The following is a 16,440-nucleotide window of genomic DNA, read 5'->3' as shown; positions in this document are numbered from 1 at the left end:
CACTCCAGCCTAGGTGACAGAGCAAGATTTCATCTCAAAAAAAAAAAAAAAAAAAAAAAAAGATTTTTATACCTTTTAAAATAACTGCACTAACTGGTAAAAACTCATTATTTGATTTTAGAAGCACAACACCTGTGTACCTTGAACTACTGTGATTTCATTTTACAGGTGACGAATGAAGGCTCGAAATGGGGGAGAAAAAATGACTGACAGACCAAGACTCGAATCTCCACCATCAACTTACTACTCGTGGAGTCTTGGGCAAATTAGTTTATTTCTCATGGCCTATTTTATCATCAATAAAATGAAGCCTAACAAACAACAATGAGATAAAGTATACAATGCCTGACACATGACTGGAGCTCAGTAAATGTTAATTCATTCCACTAGTTAATAGGCTCACTTGATAAAATCCTTGATTTCCCGGCTCCTAAGCTACTGCATTTTCTACTATCCCCTGCAAAGAAACTGGGGGGTAAGGGACAGTAAGGCACCATGATGTAAAATATTACGATTCAAAGCTCTCTGGATTTATTATCACTAGCCCTGCAAAACTGCCACAAATCAAACAATAATTTATTTTGATATTACAAAGTCTCTGCTCCATTTCCTGTCGGTTTAGGAACAAAATTATCATCAAGACAATAAATCCACTCCTGGGGGGAACCAAATACTCTTATCATAAGTGTGCTCTGAGAATATAAATGAATTCTAACCCAAGCAAATATTCATGAAAGTAAATTTGCTTTTAAAAAGTAATAAATATATAAATAAGTAAGTATTCCAAAGCCAAAAATGAATGTCTGGACTATCTGCTGTTTTCCATTTCTTATGACATTATCTCCTCCACTGATTTAAATGCTACCTTATCTTAGTCATGTTCCACAAGTCCATTTTATAAAAGTCAGTTGCTGGCCGGGTGCGGTGGCTCATGCCTGTAATCCCAGCACTTTGGGAAGCTGAAGCAGGCGGATCACGAGGTAAGGAGCTCGCAACCAGCTTGACCAACACGGTGAAATCCCGCCTCTACTAAAAATACAAAAATTAGCTGGGCATGGTGGCGGGCGCCTGTAATCCCAGCTACTCAGGAGGCTGAGGCAGGAGAATGGCAAGAACCCAGGAGGCGGAGCTTGCAGTGAGCCGATATCACGCCGCTGCACTCCAGCCTGGGCGACAGAGCGAGACTCGGTCTCAAAAAAAAAAAAAAAAAAAAAAGCCAGTTTAGAATTCAGAACCCATTTTCCCTCACAAACAAAAGTTTAAAGGTAACTTAGGTACCAGACTAGTTCACAAGAACCTGTTTACACTACATAGCGCTAATCTGCAGGCTTACAAAGATAAAACATGTTGTGTTCCTAGTTCCATCTGAGGAAATGGTTAAACTGCTCTAACTATATTCCCAGACATGATAAGACAAGCTAAATGGTGTGCAGCCGTATGAATGTATGTGAGTAAAGAAATGGGTTTAAAAGCATGAGGAGGAATGTTCTTAAAGAGCCACTTTCCTACAGGTACTTAAAATGCACAAGCTCCTGTTTGATAACTTAAAGCAATGGTTTCCAAAAGTGAGTTACATGACCCAGGAGATATAAAAGATGACCTTTGAAATGCAAGAGAAAATCCTTTATCTGTCCACAATCCCTTATCTATAATGCCAAAATCCAAAAAAAACTCCAAACTCCAGAACAGTTTTTTTAGTAAGTTAGCAGCAAACTCATTTAATGGTAAACTCATCTGAACAAACAAAAGGCTACATACAGAATATAGTCTTTATTTATCCCCTTAGAATTATTCCTGTGCTTTGCTGCAGAAGTATTAATGTATTTCTTTATTTATAGGCTGTAGCTGTAGATCTCAAAGTGCATGTTATGTGTTACATGGCAAACACACCATATAATGCTAAAATCCAAAAGTTCATAAACTCAGTGCCAAGCATTCTCAAAAAGGTGTTGTGAACTTCCCTTAAAATGTCAACTTTTACATTTACTTTTTTTTCTAAAAACAGAAGAATAAAATTAAGTTTCACTCATTGTAAATCAGTCTATTGACATTAACATCCTAGTGGGTCCCTGAAAAAAATCCACATGAAACACCTGGAACACAAAAGGTATACTGAGGGTGCGTGGGAGTTTGAGAACATGAGGGAGTTAACAAAGCTCCTCTGTGTTGTGTGCTTCTGGCATATTAACACATGCTGCAGCTTTTGTGTACCTACTTCGGCATTTTTGTGGCGTATACCCTAATGATACAAAATAAAAAGTCACTGATTACCTTGAAACAGAGTACTTAGAAGAGTCAAAATTAAGAATGAGTTTCATATTTTTCTTTTACAAAATAATAGTGTTGCAAAACTGTACACTCATTCTGTGATGAAAAATAATTATTGGTGGTGTACCCCTTAGAAATTTTTTTTTTCTAATTACACCTATTGAATCTGTCCCTTCCAAGGAAAGGTGATATCTGGCAATAAATGTCAGATGCTTTCCCAAAGAAACTAACATGAACAATGTGAAACTGATTTTGGATGTTGGAGCTGTTTCCATCATTACATAGTTCTTAATGCTGAAATGATGTGTAGTACCAACAAACTCATCTGCATCCTTAAAAGACGGTAATATTTACTTAATTTTAAATTCAATGGATGTTGAATTCATTTGTTCAAAATATAAAAGTGAATGCCTTCCAATTTAGTCTGCAAGAAATGATTAGCATCAGAAAAGATGGGCAATTAACAGCTAAATTTCAATGGAAATTTTTACTTAACTGGTAAATGAGATAGAAAAATAAGAATCAAGATTTAGTAAACACATTGTATTAGGAACCAATCAGGAAATAGAAACCATAAAATACACCACCCCTAGAAGTGGGGAAACAACGGGAAAAGAAAGGACTTAATGAGGCCCCAAGGAACTAGAATACAGACCTTTAAAAAGCTGCTATGACTGGTTGATACAGGTGTCCTGGAGGAGGGTACAGAGTCCAGTTTTGCTGTTGTCGGAAATACAGTAGACCCTCCTTATCCAAAGGGAATACTTTCCAACACTCCCCAATGGATGCCTTAAAGTGCAGATAACACTGACCCCAACTGCTGCCTAATGGAACACATTTCTGTACACGTCTTCCAAGCACAAATTTAGTGCTGTTTCCATCTTAACTAAGCACTTATGCGCTGTGGCCCTAATTTTTGTAGTTTAAGATGTGACAGCAAAACTAACATGAAATTTCTTTTTCTTTCTTCACAATTTCATGGATAGACAGTTCATTACTGTAGATCTCAGAATCCTCAGCACAGGATTTTTTCTATTTCCCTGAGAACTTTCACCTTTTTACTTAAAGGATGCTCTTGATGGGCTTCTCTTTGACCTGTCTGAATTGCCAACATCACTACTCCTTAGCTTTGGAGCCATTATAAAGTCAAATAAGGGTTACGTGAACACGAGCCCCACAATACCATGACAGTTGATCTGATAACAGGCAGCTACTAAGTGACTAAATAGGTGGGCAGCATAGGCAGTGTAGGGAAGCTGGACACGGTGACAGATTTGGTCCCAGGCAGGAGAGTTCATCACACTATTCAGAATACTGTGCAATTTAAAACGTATGAATTGTTTATTTCTGGAATTTCTGATTTTATATTTTCAGACCATGGTTGACCTCAGATAACTGAAAATGAGGAAAGCAAGACCATGGATAAAGGGGGACTACTATATGTAAACTAGAATCAAATACTGATACGGAAATCAACATCCCATCCTAGCCTGCTGGGTAGAACGACACCAAACAGGAAAGAGCAAGTCAGATTCCCAATCTAGCCTTCCAGTCTCCCTCTAGTGCCTCCTACTGGCAGAGCCAACAGGGATCCAACTGGCAAAGGAGAAATACAGTGTGCAGAACCAGTCCAGCCTCACAGGGCAGAGATGGGGGTTAGGAGGTGAGGTTAATAACCAGCATACATCCATCAGAAACGCACTTTTTGGCCGGGCGCCATGGCTCACACCTGTAATCCCAGCACTTTGGGAGGCTGAGGCGGGTGGATTACCTGAGGTCAGGAGTTCCACACCAGTCTGGTCAACATGGTGGAACCCCATCTCTAAAAAAACACGAAAAATTAACTGGGCATGGTTGCAGGCGCCTATAATCCCAGCTACTTGGGAGACCGAGGCAGGAGAATCACTTGAACCTGGGAGGCAGAGGTTGCAGTGGGCCAAGATCGCGCCACTGCGCTCCAGCCTGGGCAACAAGAATGAAACTCTATCTCAAAAAAAAAAAAAAAAGAAAGAAAGAAAGAAAGAAAAAGAAATGTACTTCTTTTATTAGGCTCTATGATCTGTCACTGTGAGGTCTCTGTTTTAGCCACAGCCTCCAGTAAAACCAAGAATTGAAACAAACAAAACTTAGATTTGACTTACTATTAAATTGAAATTTTCAAAAATAAAATCAAATTGGTCTCATCTCATTTAAAAAAAAAAAGAAGATTTTGAGCCTGGGCATGATGGCTCATGCCTGTAATTGCAACACTTTGGGAGGTCAAGGTGGGTGCATCACTTGTGGTCAGGAGTTCAAGACCAGCCTGGTCAACATGGTGAAACCCCGTCTCTACTAAAAATACAAAATAAGCCGGGTGTGGTGGCAGGCACCTGCAATCCCAGCTACTTAGGAGGCTGAGGCAGGAGAATCGCTTTAACCTGTGAAGCAAAGGCTGCAGTGAGCCGAGATCGTGCCACTGCACTACAGACTGGGCAACAAGAGCAAAACTCCATCTCAAAAATAAATAAATAAAAATAAAGAATATTTTGAGAAACAAAATACCAAAATATCATTCTGAAGGTTTAATCCTTTCAGTCTATTCATCCTTTTTCTACATATATTTTCCCATAAATAGTATTTTAGCCTTTCAAAAATTTACATTAAAAGCACAATATTAGGGTAGGGAGGGGGCAGAAAAAAAAAGAAAAAGCACAGTATCTATGTTAGTCCTTTGAAACTTGCTTTTTCACTCAACATATATTTGGCAAACATACATCCAATTCTTCCACTTTAACTGCTAATATTTTACTTATTTGTGTTTTCATTAGTCTGTATATAAACTTTTAATAATTCCCCAATTATTATTTTTAATAAACAATATTGCAATGAATTTCTTCATACACATCTTTATAAATATGTGCCTGAGAATCTCATGAATATACACCTGGAAGATGTTTTCAGCTGCAGAACATGTGTTTTTTGTTGTTGTTGTTTTTTGTTTTTTAATTTACAAGATGTTGCCAACTTGCTTCTCAAAGTGGTTGTACGGATTTACTCTACCACAAGGCCTGGAGAGTTGTTTCCCTATATTCTTCATTAATACATACTATAATTTGACTTGTAATTTTTGTCAATCTAACTGAAGTGAAAAGATATCTTTTGTTTCATTTGTACTTCCCAGGTTACCTATGAGTTCATTGTGTGAATAATTATAGTTATTAGCTTTTTCAAAGCCAGAGAAATATTTATATTTAAATTTATCTGATCCATTTATTTCCTAAAGGAAAAAGACAGCTGGTTGGCCCAATTCTAACTGCTACCTGAAAATTTTCTGCCTTACCAGGTAATGTAATTATCCATGACCACATACAAACATAAATATTAATAGGTCAATTTTTCTCATTAAATAAAAAAAACTTTATAAAACACCTAACATTTCAGTAATTTGAATACTAACAATGATATGATAGTTGAGTAGATATGACAATGTCACATCTTCTGCCAAGAGCAGAGCTTGTCCTCAAGAGCAGAGCTGGGACTTTGGCCCAATGTGTTTGGAATAAAGAATAAAAGATAAAGGACCCCAGTACTACTATAACAGTAAAGGTTGACCAGCTCAAACTGGAGGATCTGACAGCCTTATATGAAGCTCAATTACTTGCTTTAACAACAAAAACTTTCATGGGACTAATACGTTTTCTTACAAGAAGCTAAATATAATTATATGTAATAAACTACCTGTGACATATTGTGTAGACACACACACACTCCCAAAAACCTATTAATGTCCAACAATGGTATCACATTAAGTTAATCAAATAACCACAGCATGGACTAGCATAGGACTTCTCATATCCAACATTAAATGCTAGAAAAGGGAGGCAGTTCTGACAGAAAAAGATTTTGAATAGAATTGTATATTCAACCAAATTATCAGTCAGTTTTGGGGGTGAGAGAGACAGTGTAGCAAAATAAAGCAATTTTCAGGCCTGCAAGGACTCAAACTCCTATAAAGAAAGAAAAGGGAAAAAAAGGGAAGAAAGAAAGCAAGGGAAAAGGATTTCTCCCCCAAGAAAATGAGAAGGGAATGATATGAGATATAGTATAAGAAGGAGTAATAAGAGAGAACTACAATTTTAAATCCAATTAATTACTAGTAACATAACTGTGAGCCGGTGTGGTAGCTCACGCCTGTAATCCCAGCACTTTGGGAGGCAGAGATGGATGGATCACTTGAGGTCAGGAGCTTGAGAGACCAGCCTAGCCAACATGGTGAAACCCCATCTCTATTAAAAATACAAAACTTTGCTGGGTATGGTGGTGCATGCCTGTAGTCCCAGTTACTTGCGGGGCTGAGGCAGGAGAATCACTAGAACCCAGGAGTCAGAGGTTGCAGTGAGCCGAGATTGCACCACTGCACCCCAGCCTTGGCGACAGACTATGTCTCAAAATAAATAAATTAATTAATAATAATAACTGTGACGTTTAATGCAATTTTATGAGCAAATCTTTTTTTTTTTTTCTCCTCTGTTTGAGACTGGGTCTCATTCTGTCACCCAGGCTGAAGTGCAGTAGCATGATCTCAGCTCACTGCAACCTCTGCCTCCCAGGATCAACTGATTCTCCTGCCTCAGCCTCACCACCAAATAGCTCGGACTACAGGCACACACCACCATGGTGGGCTAATTTTTATATTGTTTTGTAGAGACGGGGTTTTGCCATGTTGCCCAGGCTGGTCTCAAACTTCTTGGCTCAAGCAACCTGCCCGCCTCAGCCTCCCAAAGTGCTAGGACTACAGGCGAGAGCCACTGTGCCCAGCTGAGCAAATCTTACAACATAAAAAGAAGCAAGTATTTACAGGAGTATGGTGGGGGAGACAGGACAATGCAAACAAAAATTTGGGACTAATTTTCCTGAAAATTTACATAAAACCAACACAATGAAAAAGGTAAGAGGTGTGGGGCAGGAGATGGCCAGACACAGTGGCTCACATCTGTAATCACAGCACTGTGGGAGGGTGAGGCGGGTGGATCACCTGAGGTCAGGAGTTCCAGACCAGCCTGGCCAACATAGTGAAACCCCATCTCCACTAAAAATACAAAAATTAGGCTGGGCGCGGTGGCTCACACCTGTAATCCCAGCACTTTGGCAGGCCGGCGGATCACAAGGTCAGGAGATCGAGACCATCCTGGCTAACACAGTGAAACCCCGTCTCTACTAAAAATACAAAAAATTAGCCATGCACGGTGGCATGTGCCTGTAGCCCCAGCTACTTGGGAGGCTGAGGCAGGAGAATGGTGTGAACCTGGGAGGCGGAGTTTGCAGTGAGCAGAGATCTTGCCACTGCATTCCAGCCTGGACAACAGAGCAAGACTCCGTCTCAAAAAAAAAAAAAAAAAATACAAAAATTAGCCAGACATGGTGGCACCCGCCTGTAATCCCAGCTACCTGGGAGGCTGAGGTAGGAGAATCGCTTGCACCCAGTAGGAGAATCACTTGCACCCAGGAGGTGAAGGTTGCAGTGAGCTGAGATCATGCCATTGCACTCCAGCCTGGGTGACAGAGTGAAACTCCATCTCAAAAAAATAAAGAAAGAAAGAAGTACGGGCAGGAGTAATTAAGAGACTGACTAGTTTTCAAAAAAAAACTAATGCAAAAAAAACACTAATTTTTTGATCTGTTTGTTACATATTAAAAGGTAATAATTAGCAGAGCAGAAAAAAAGGTGATAAAATTTCTAATTCATTGGTTAAAAAAAAAAAATACAAGAAAACTGGAAAGTTAAAAAGTAAGGTAGCAGCCAGCTGCGATGGTTCATGCCTGTAATCCCAGCAATTTGGAAGGCCGAGGCAGGCGGATCACCTAAGGTTGGGAGTTCGAGACGAGCCTGACCAACATGGAGAAACCCCGTCTCTACTAAAAATATAAAAAATTAGCTGGGAGTGGTGGGGCATGCCTGTAATCCCAGCTACTCGGGAGGCTGGGGCAGGAGAATCACTTGAACCCGGGAGGCAGAGTTTGCAGTGAGCCAAGATCGCGCCATTGTACTCCAGCCTGGGCAATAAGAGGAAAACTTCGTCTCAAAGGAAAAAAAAAAAGTCAGGTAGCAGTCATCAGAAAAAATGTATCAGTTGCCACAATACATATGAACAAGTTAAATTCCTCTATTAAAAGACAAAGGTTCTCAAAGTCAGTGAGGATAATATTTAACCATGTCATTTATAACAGAAATTGCTATAACAAATCAATTTAAAAGCTAAAAATTAGTAAACAAAGGTATATATACACAAATATACTTGTTGCAGTGTTGTTTAAAATGACAAAAAGGAAACACTATAAATGTCTATCAAAATAGTTAAGTAAAATATTTTTTAACTGTTAAATACCATGTACCTAATAAAAAGAATGAGACAGATTCTTATGTGCTAACACTGCAGGATGTCCAAGACAATATATATTTAAAAAGAAAACTGAAGAACAGTACGTATGGCATACCTATATGGGAATACATATATATTTCTCTATAAGTAGTTAAGTTTAACACATAAAAATAACTGTCACCTTGTTTTACCACATAGGAAGTACATATTAAATTACTTATAAGGAAAACAGAAAACATATATGTCAAGTAGAAAAAAGGAATGAAACAAAACTATGTATACCATAAAACCTTAGCTGTGCAAAAAGAACACACTAGAAAGAAACAAGCAGGGCTCAGTGGCTCATGCCTGTAATCCAGGCAATCTGGGATGCTGAGGTTGAAGGATCACCTGAGGCCAGGAGTTTGAGACCAGCCTGGGTGATACAGCAAGACTCCAACTCTAAGAAAAATAAAAAATAAAAAAAATTAGCCAGGCTCGGTGGAGTGCACCTATAGTCCTAGTTACTCAGGAGGCTGAGGTGGGAGGATCACCTGAGCCCAGGAACTCGAGGTTGCAATGAGCTACAATCACACCACTGCACTCCAGCCTGGGCAACAGAGTGAAACTCTTTTTTTTTTTTTTTTTTTTTAAAAAAAAAAAAAAAGGCCGGACACGATGGCTCACAACTGTAATCCCAGCACTTTGGAAGGCCAAGGTAGGTGGATCACTTGACCTCACAAGTTCAAGACCAACCAGGGCAACATGGCAGGACCCTGTCTCTACAAAAAAATACACAAATTATCTGTGCATGGTGGTGCGCACCTCTAGTTCCAGCTACTCAAAGGCTGAGGTGGGAATGAGGTGGGAAGATGGCTTGAGACCAGGAGGCGGAGGCTGCAGTGAGCTGAGACTGTGCCACTGCACTCCAGCCTGGGGGACAAGAGTGAAACTCCAGAAAGAAAGAAGAGAAAGGGAGAAGGGGGAGAGAGAGAAAGAGGGAGAGAGGGAAAGGAGGAGAGGGGGAGGGGGAAGAGAGGGGGAGAGAGTGAGAGAGAGGAGACGGGAGGGAGAAGGGGGAGGGAGAGGGGAAGAAAATAAAAATTAAAAAAGAATGATTTTGAAAAGAGCACTAAACAATTTACAACAGGATATATCACAAAGTTTCATTTCTAAATTGGTTTACATTTCATTATCAATTTTCCAGCAAGCAAAGTGTTACAGGTGGTCACGTTTCTGAATGACTATACTATAAAAGAAAAAGAGAATGATACAGAGGAAAAGCAATGAACTGGTATTCATCCCTACTATCTGCCACTCACCAGCTTTGTGACTGAACAAATTTCTTAATCTCTCTGAACCTCAGTTTCCTTTTATCTTGTTTTAGGATAATATCTATCTAATCTCGGGTCCAATGAGTCAAAAGCTCTTTGAAAAGTGTGTTTGATTCAGAAAATACTCATCCAGAGACATGGCTCTGCTAGAAAATGGAGATACAAGAATAACACAGACCCTTTCCCTTAAACTAATAATCTAGTGCAAAAGACAATTACAACACAGCATACTCTGCTATAACAGATGAAAGCACACGTGTGATGAGATCACACTAGCTAGCAATTAAAGAGGGTGGAGGAGAGACCCTGGTGGATGGCTACCTGAGAACACATTCAAAAAGAAACATCTAATCTAATCAGAGGGACAGGCTGGAAAGTATAGGATCGAAAATATACCTTAAGATGGCATTACACTTACAAAAAGTACATATATTAGAAAGGTGTTACATGCTCCTTTCAGTTGCACACAATTCTCTTCTCCCCAACTAATAATGCCAATCTAGTTTTAAAAACATGTATTACCAACAAAAAATCAAGGCTTGAAATCTGTTGAAAGGAAAAGGAGAAAACAGAAACGCAGGGAATCTCAAGTAGACAAATAGTCACTCAGTACTCTGCTGTTCAAAGCGTGCCCTTGAGCCAGCAGTATCTGCATCACCTATGAGCTTATTAGAAATATTCTCGCAGAATCCCAGACTTACTGAATTAGAATCTGCATTTTAAAAGGTCCCCAGGTGATCTGTGTGCTTTAAGCTTGAGAAGTACTGACACAGGGGTCTACTAGTTGATTTCTTGGAGTCCTCAGCTCTACTAAGCTGCAATCTACAGGGACTATTAAGAACTAGATAGACTTTCATAATTTACAACATTGTTTTAGTGGAGGAAATAAAATAAGAAAGACATTTTACAGAAGTCTTTAAAATAGGTAGGATATATGAGGAAATAAAGTTTTCCTTGCAGATGTCATTAGTAAAAAACATTTTGTGATATTTCATCCTTTCCAGGTGTGGCATCCTGCTGCCCAAACATTGTTCCCTCAAGTCCTGTTTTTTCCTACGGCTTTGTGTCCTGACAAATACCCTTTACTACTGTAGTTCTAGAAACAGATCAGAATAGCGGACTCAGAAAAGGAAAAGCTGAGGATTATTAATTCATTTCATTTTTTTAATCCAGGGTCAGCCCTTTTAAACCTTCAATTGAATACAAAACATCTGATAAGTTTTTCCACATATGACCGGAGAGGCATTCTTTGCTAGTGGTCAAAGAAAAGGACAAAGAACTACCCCCAAAACAGTTTGAATGAACAATGACCCGAAGCTGGTTTTGAATAAAGCTGATTTTCTGTACCTTTAACTTTGTATTATCTATACCAAGAATGACAGAACCTTAACAGGAAAGCTACATTCATTTTCTCCATTACCTCTGGTAACACTACAACAGTGTAGTCAAGTGAACACAAAACAAGCATAAATAAAAACACATTTCTCCCCAACTCCTATAAAATCAGTGCCTAGATGATAAAATGTCAACTACACCTACTTGACTACAGACTTTACAAAATTAAATCCAAACTAATTAAATAACATCCCATATAGTTCCAAAATCTTCTTGCTCACTACAAATGAGCCAAATGAATCTGGAAACAAGATGGAAGTTATATCACTCAAACAGATACTAAATGCTCCTCTCTGCAAAGTTTAACTATCCTAGACCATAAATTCAAACATATCATGTGTGTCCTGAAAGAAAAAATAAAGCTGATATGCCAAAATATTACAGACCCGCATACAACTCCCAGACAAAATCTTCAAAATGTAGTGAAAAAAATCATATCAGAAAGATTCACAATGATCCAACCACTCCAGAATCCTTAACTCCCAGAAAAGTTGCAAGGAATCTTATGCTGAAGGTTACCCATTTCTTAATTCTCAATAATACTGCAATAAATTTTCTATTCATATAATGTAGGTGGAACTAGGGAACAAAGGATGAATAATCAAAGGCAACCTCAGTTCTCCCTCTGATAAATATAATTTTTTTTTTTAATTAAGCATAAAAATACGTCACACACAAAAATATAGAACGGGCTGAGTGCGGTGGCTCACACCTATAATCCCAGCACCTTGGGAGGCTGAAGCTATGGATCACTTGAGGTCAGGTATTGGAGACCAGCCTGGCCAACATGGTGAAACCCCGTCTCTACTAAAAATACAAAAGTCAGGTGTGGTGGTGCATGCCTGTAATTCCAGCTACTCAGGAGGATGAGACAGGAGAATCGCTTGAATCTGGGGGACGGAGGTTGCAGTGAGCTGAGGTCACACAACTACATTCCAGCCTGGACCACAGAGGGAGACTGTCTCAAAAAAAATAAAATTGTGTGTGTGTGTGTGTGTGTATAACACCTATGCACTCACCACGGGGTAGGTTTAATCCCAGAACATTACCAAAATACTTAAAAGCCCCTGGTGTACTTCTACCAATTGTGCTCTCCACTCCCTTCACCATAAGGAGGTCTAGTCCACTCCCTTGAATTTAGTGTTTATCATTAACTTTATGTGGCACACTTTTACCACACATGTACATATCCCTAAACCAATGAGTCTCAATTGGGAGCAATTTTGCCCCCACTAGGGGACATCTGGCAATGTCTGGAGATATTGTGGGTTGCCACAAGGAGGTGGGGTGCTACTGCATCTAATGGGTAGAGGCCAGGGATGCCTGCCTACAATGCACAGGACATTCCTATAACAAAAAATTATCCTATCCAATTTAAAATGTCAATAGTGCCAAGGTTGCAAAACCCTACCCTAAAATAGTTTTGTTCCGCACTTTAACATATCATAGGTTTTCTTTTGCAACTTACTTTATTTGCTTAACATTCTCTTTATATACAGTACTGTACTATATAAATTCATACAATTTATCCATTCTCCTGTTAATGTACATTTAAGTTGTTTCCAATTTTCTGTTTTTACATGCAACACTGCTGTGAACATTCTTTTTTAAATTTTATTTTATTTACCTCAAAACCATAGTAACTGCTGTGAACATTCTTATACAAGCCTCCATGTGCTCAGAGATTCTCTCTACGACAGTGACTTTCAGAGTGTTGTTCTTCAACCACTAGGGAAATCCTCAAGACCCTTTGAAGGGCTTCATGAGGTCAAAAGTATTTTCACAATAATACGTAAGATACAAGTTATCTTTTTCATATTGGCATCACATTGCTGGTACAAAAGCAACAGTTGGTAAAATTTCTGGTGACTTAGCCGAGTTAACAGTCATTAATGAGACACATGGATACTATGTACCTCCTGGTATCATGCACTAACGAGGGCAAAACATTATTTCTACGATAGTCTTGCCGAAAATACATAATCTGAATTTAATCATGAAAAAGCAGCAGAAATACCCAATTTGAGAGATAACAAGATTGTTTTTCACTACCTTGACACTGACTAAAGACTGAAGAATTCGCCCAGATTGGAAGAGACCACTAAATGCAACGTGTGATCTTGGATCAGAAAAAGAATATTAGTAGGACACTAATAATAACCACTACATATAATTTGAATAAATGAAATTTGAATAACATGTATAGATTAGTTAATACGGTATTACCGTATTAGTGTTAATTTTCTGGTTTTGATCATTGTACTTGCTAAGATATTAACAGCTGCAGAAGGTGGGTAAAGGGCAAAAGGGAACTCTTACTAGTTTTGTAATTTTTCTGGAAGACTACAATTGTTTCAAAAACAAAAGTTAATTTTTAAAATGTTAATTTTATGCAAACAAATATCAAGTACTTAATAAATATTGAGTAAATCTTATAGAATGTAACAAAATGTCAATGAACACTGATTATTAAATCTTTTGAAGAAAAAAAAAAAACTGAAAGTAGTAGTATAGTACTGGGGCAAAACAAGAGCCAGGAGCTTACAATTTTGTTCAATTCTTTAAAAAAAAAAAAAAACCTGAAGAATTTAAACCATAGAAATTAAAATATATTTCAACAAGTATTTCATATGAAGGTTGGCTGTCCTGTGTCCATCCTGCTCTTAAAAGGTTTATTAAAAGATTAGATGAACAAGATAAACCACTACATATAACAATATATAAAATGATCTTATTAAACAAAGATTCTAAAAGTTACTTCTGAAAAAATCTACTTTTATAGTAAGATAATAAAACTATTAATATGATAGATATACCCCATACTACAAACATATAGATAACATTACTATCCCTTCAAAAATCACCGTAGTAAAGAATCTGTTACACTTTACTCTAGATATTTAAATTTCCTCATAAAGCTACAATTACTGATACCAAGAATTCCTCCAAATACGGGTTGTGGTCAGACTTTAGTTTGAGCTAGCATGACAACAAAACTTCAAGGCTGCAGGTGACAAAACAAAACCCTGTCTCAAAAAAAGAAAAAAAAAAAGAGTAGGCAGAAATTAGGCCTCAAACACTGTTGCTGGCAGTGTCAACTCATAACACATAGGTGTCCCCTATGCCGATCTGCCACTTTTTGCTTTTGTCTTCAAAAAGCAATTAGTCAATATCTACCAAAATGTTAAATATGTGCAATGTTTTGATGCAGCAATTCCACTTCTTCAGAAATACTCAGCACATATGCATAAGGATATATGTGCAAGGACCTATTCACTGAATCATTGTAAAGAAAACATGAAACGCCCATCGATAAACTCCTGGTTAATCACCGTATCCAATCACTGGAATACTATGCAGCCATGAAACAATGGAACAATCACCAATATAATTTAGTGAAAGAAACGAAAATGCAGAGGAGTGAATATAGTTATCATTTGTACTTAAAAGGGGATTAGATTTATAGTATAGTCACACACATGCTTGCCATGCAATAGAGTATTCTGTAAGACTACACAAAAAACTGATAACAATGGCTGTCCCTTTTTGGGCTGTTGAATCTTTTCATTTTCTTCTGGTCATGTACATACACTCTTTTTAATATTCAGAAAGCTATCTAAAGCCTGACCTTGTGGCTGACTCCTGTAATGCCAGCATTTTGGGAGGCTGAGATGGGAGGGCTGCTTGAGGTCAGGAGTTCAAGACCAGCGCAAGAAATAAAGCGAGACAACTGTCGCTTTAGAAAAAAATTTTTTTAATAATTGTTTTTAAAAAGCTGGCTAAAGAATACAATTTGTTGAATTAGCTGTTCAAAAATTGAGTTGGCTTGTGTTAAGTTCTTCATTGCTACTAATAATAACTATGAGCCCATTCCAAGATTTGTAAGGCCTTGCCAAACTCAATGTCTTAGAAGCAGCTCATTTAGGAATACTGAAAAGTACCCAATTTTAAATGTGAACTATTTTCTACAGAATCAAGGATAAATAATACCAAAGATGAATCTATATGAAAATGAATTTGAAATTTATTTTGTGAAAGCAAGCCTTTGGTTTAATCATTTAGAAAGTCTAGCGTCAATAACAGACCCCTAAAAGTCACTAATCAAGATTCACTAATCAAGGATCCTGACTCACTGCTAGGTGAATGGGTAAGATTCTGACATCACCTTACTGAGACGGATGTTAGTGTAACAAAAAATAAAATCAGGTGTCCCCTATGCCGATCTGCCACTCGGAAAAAGTATTTAACACAAAGAAATGGTTCAAGAGCTCAGGCTGTTTTTCCCTCTATTGATATAAAGATACAAAATAGAACAATATGGATGAAAAATCATTCCACAGAGTCCCAAGTAACATTTGGCTACTGAACTCCAAGTCATTCTGTGTCACAGGCGGTAAGAAAAAAGGCATCTCCACAAATCCGAGGTATCAACGGCCCCTCGGCAATTGTAAACGGTCAACTGAGCACCATATGGCAAGGCAAGCCTCCCTTCAGACAGTTATCACTTGGTGGCTGATTAATTTCAATGGCTTATTAGATAGGCCTCTCCAGACTCCTTCCCAACAGGAGGAGTCGGGTTGGGGGAGCTGTGTCTGTTCTCTTCCCGGTGCTTTGTGTTTTCCAGGCTTGAAAGCATCCCAGTGATGGTGCTGCCATCATTTCCCTTGGGGGTAGGGGGTCTTTTCTGTAAGTTTTTGTTCACCCGTTCTGAACCTAGAATTCCCTTTACGCTTTCCCTTTCCGCTCACTCCAGCCGGGCGCTGCCCACCAGGTGTCCCACCGCAGACCTCTCCCCGCGCCACCGACGTCCACCGCAGCTCGCCCCTTCCCCCCGCGCGCGCAGGCCCGAGCCAGGTGGCCGCGGCTTACCGGTGGGCGCGCTGTCCAGGATGCGGAGGTCGTAAGCCCCGGAGCAGCGGTAGTTGGCAGCGGTGCCGTTGTCCCACACTACCACCACCTCCTCGGGGCTCTCGAAGCTCCGGACGGTGCCCACATGGCCCTCGCCGCCGTCCTGCTTCCCCCACTTCCAGTCCGGGCCGCGCACTACCCGAGCGCCAACCCCTTCCACCATCACCCGGTTATTCCGGGAGTTACTCATCGGGGCC

General features: G+C 39.1%; 1 protein-coding gene across 1 annotated transcript in view; it reads right to left on the bottom strand.

Annotated features, from left to right (window-relative positions):
• MIB1 (mindbomb E3 ubiquitin protein ligase 1) overlaps positions 1 to 16,434 on the bottom strand; it is a gene marked incomplete at its 3' end in the record, with an annotated part of 31,520 nt that extends 15,086 nt beyond the window's left edge. The window contains exon 1 of the mRNA XM_011996361.1: positions 16,205 to 16,434. Coding sequence (XP_011851751.1) covers positions 16,205 to 16,433 — 229 coding nt within the window. The remainder of the gene's footprint in view (positions 1 to 16,204) is intronic.
• Positions 16,435 to 16,440: the final 6 nt, after the last annotated feature.

This window comes from Mandrillus leucophaeus, unplaced genomic scaffold, assembly GCF_000951045.1.
Source record: "Mandrillus leucophaeus isolate KB7577 unplaced genomic scaffold, Mleu.le_1.0 Scaffold51, whole genome shotgun sequence".
NCBI classification, from domain to species: domain Eukaryota; kingdom Metazoa; phylum Chordata; class Mammalia; order Primates; family Cercopithecidae; genus Mandrillus; species Mandrillus leucophaeus.
This window is presented reverse-complemented; position numbering and strand designations above follow the sequence as displayed.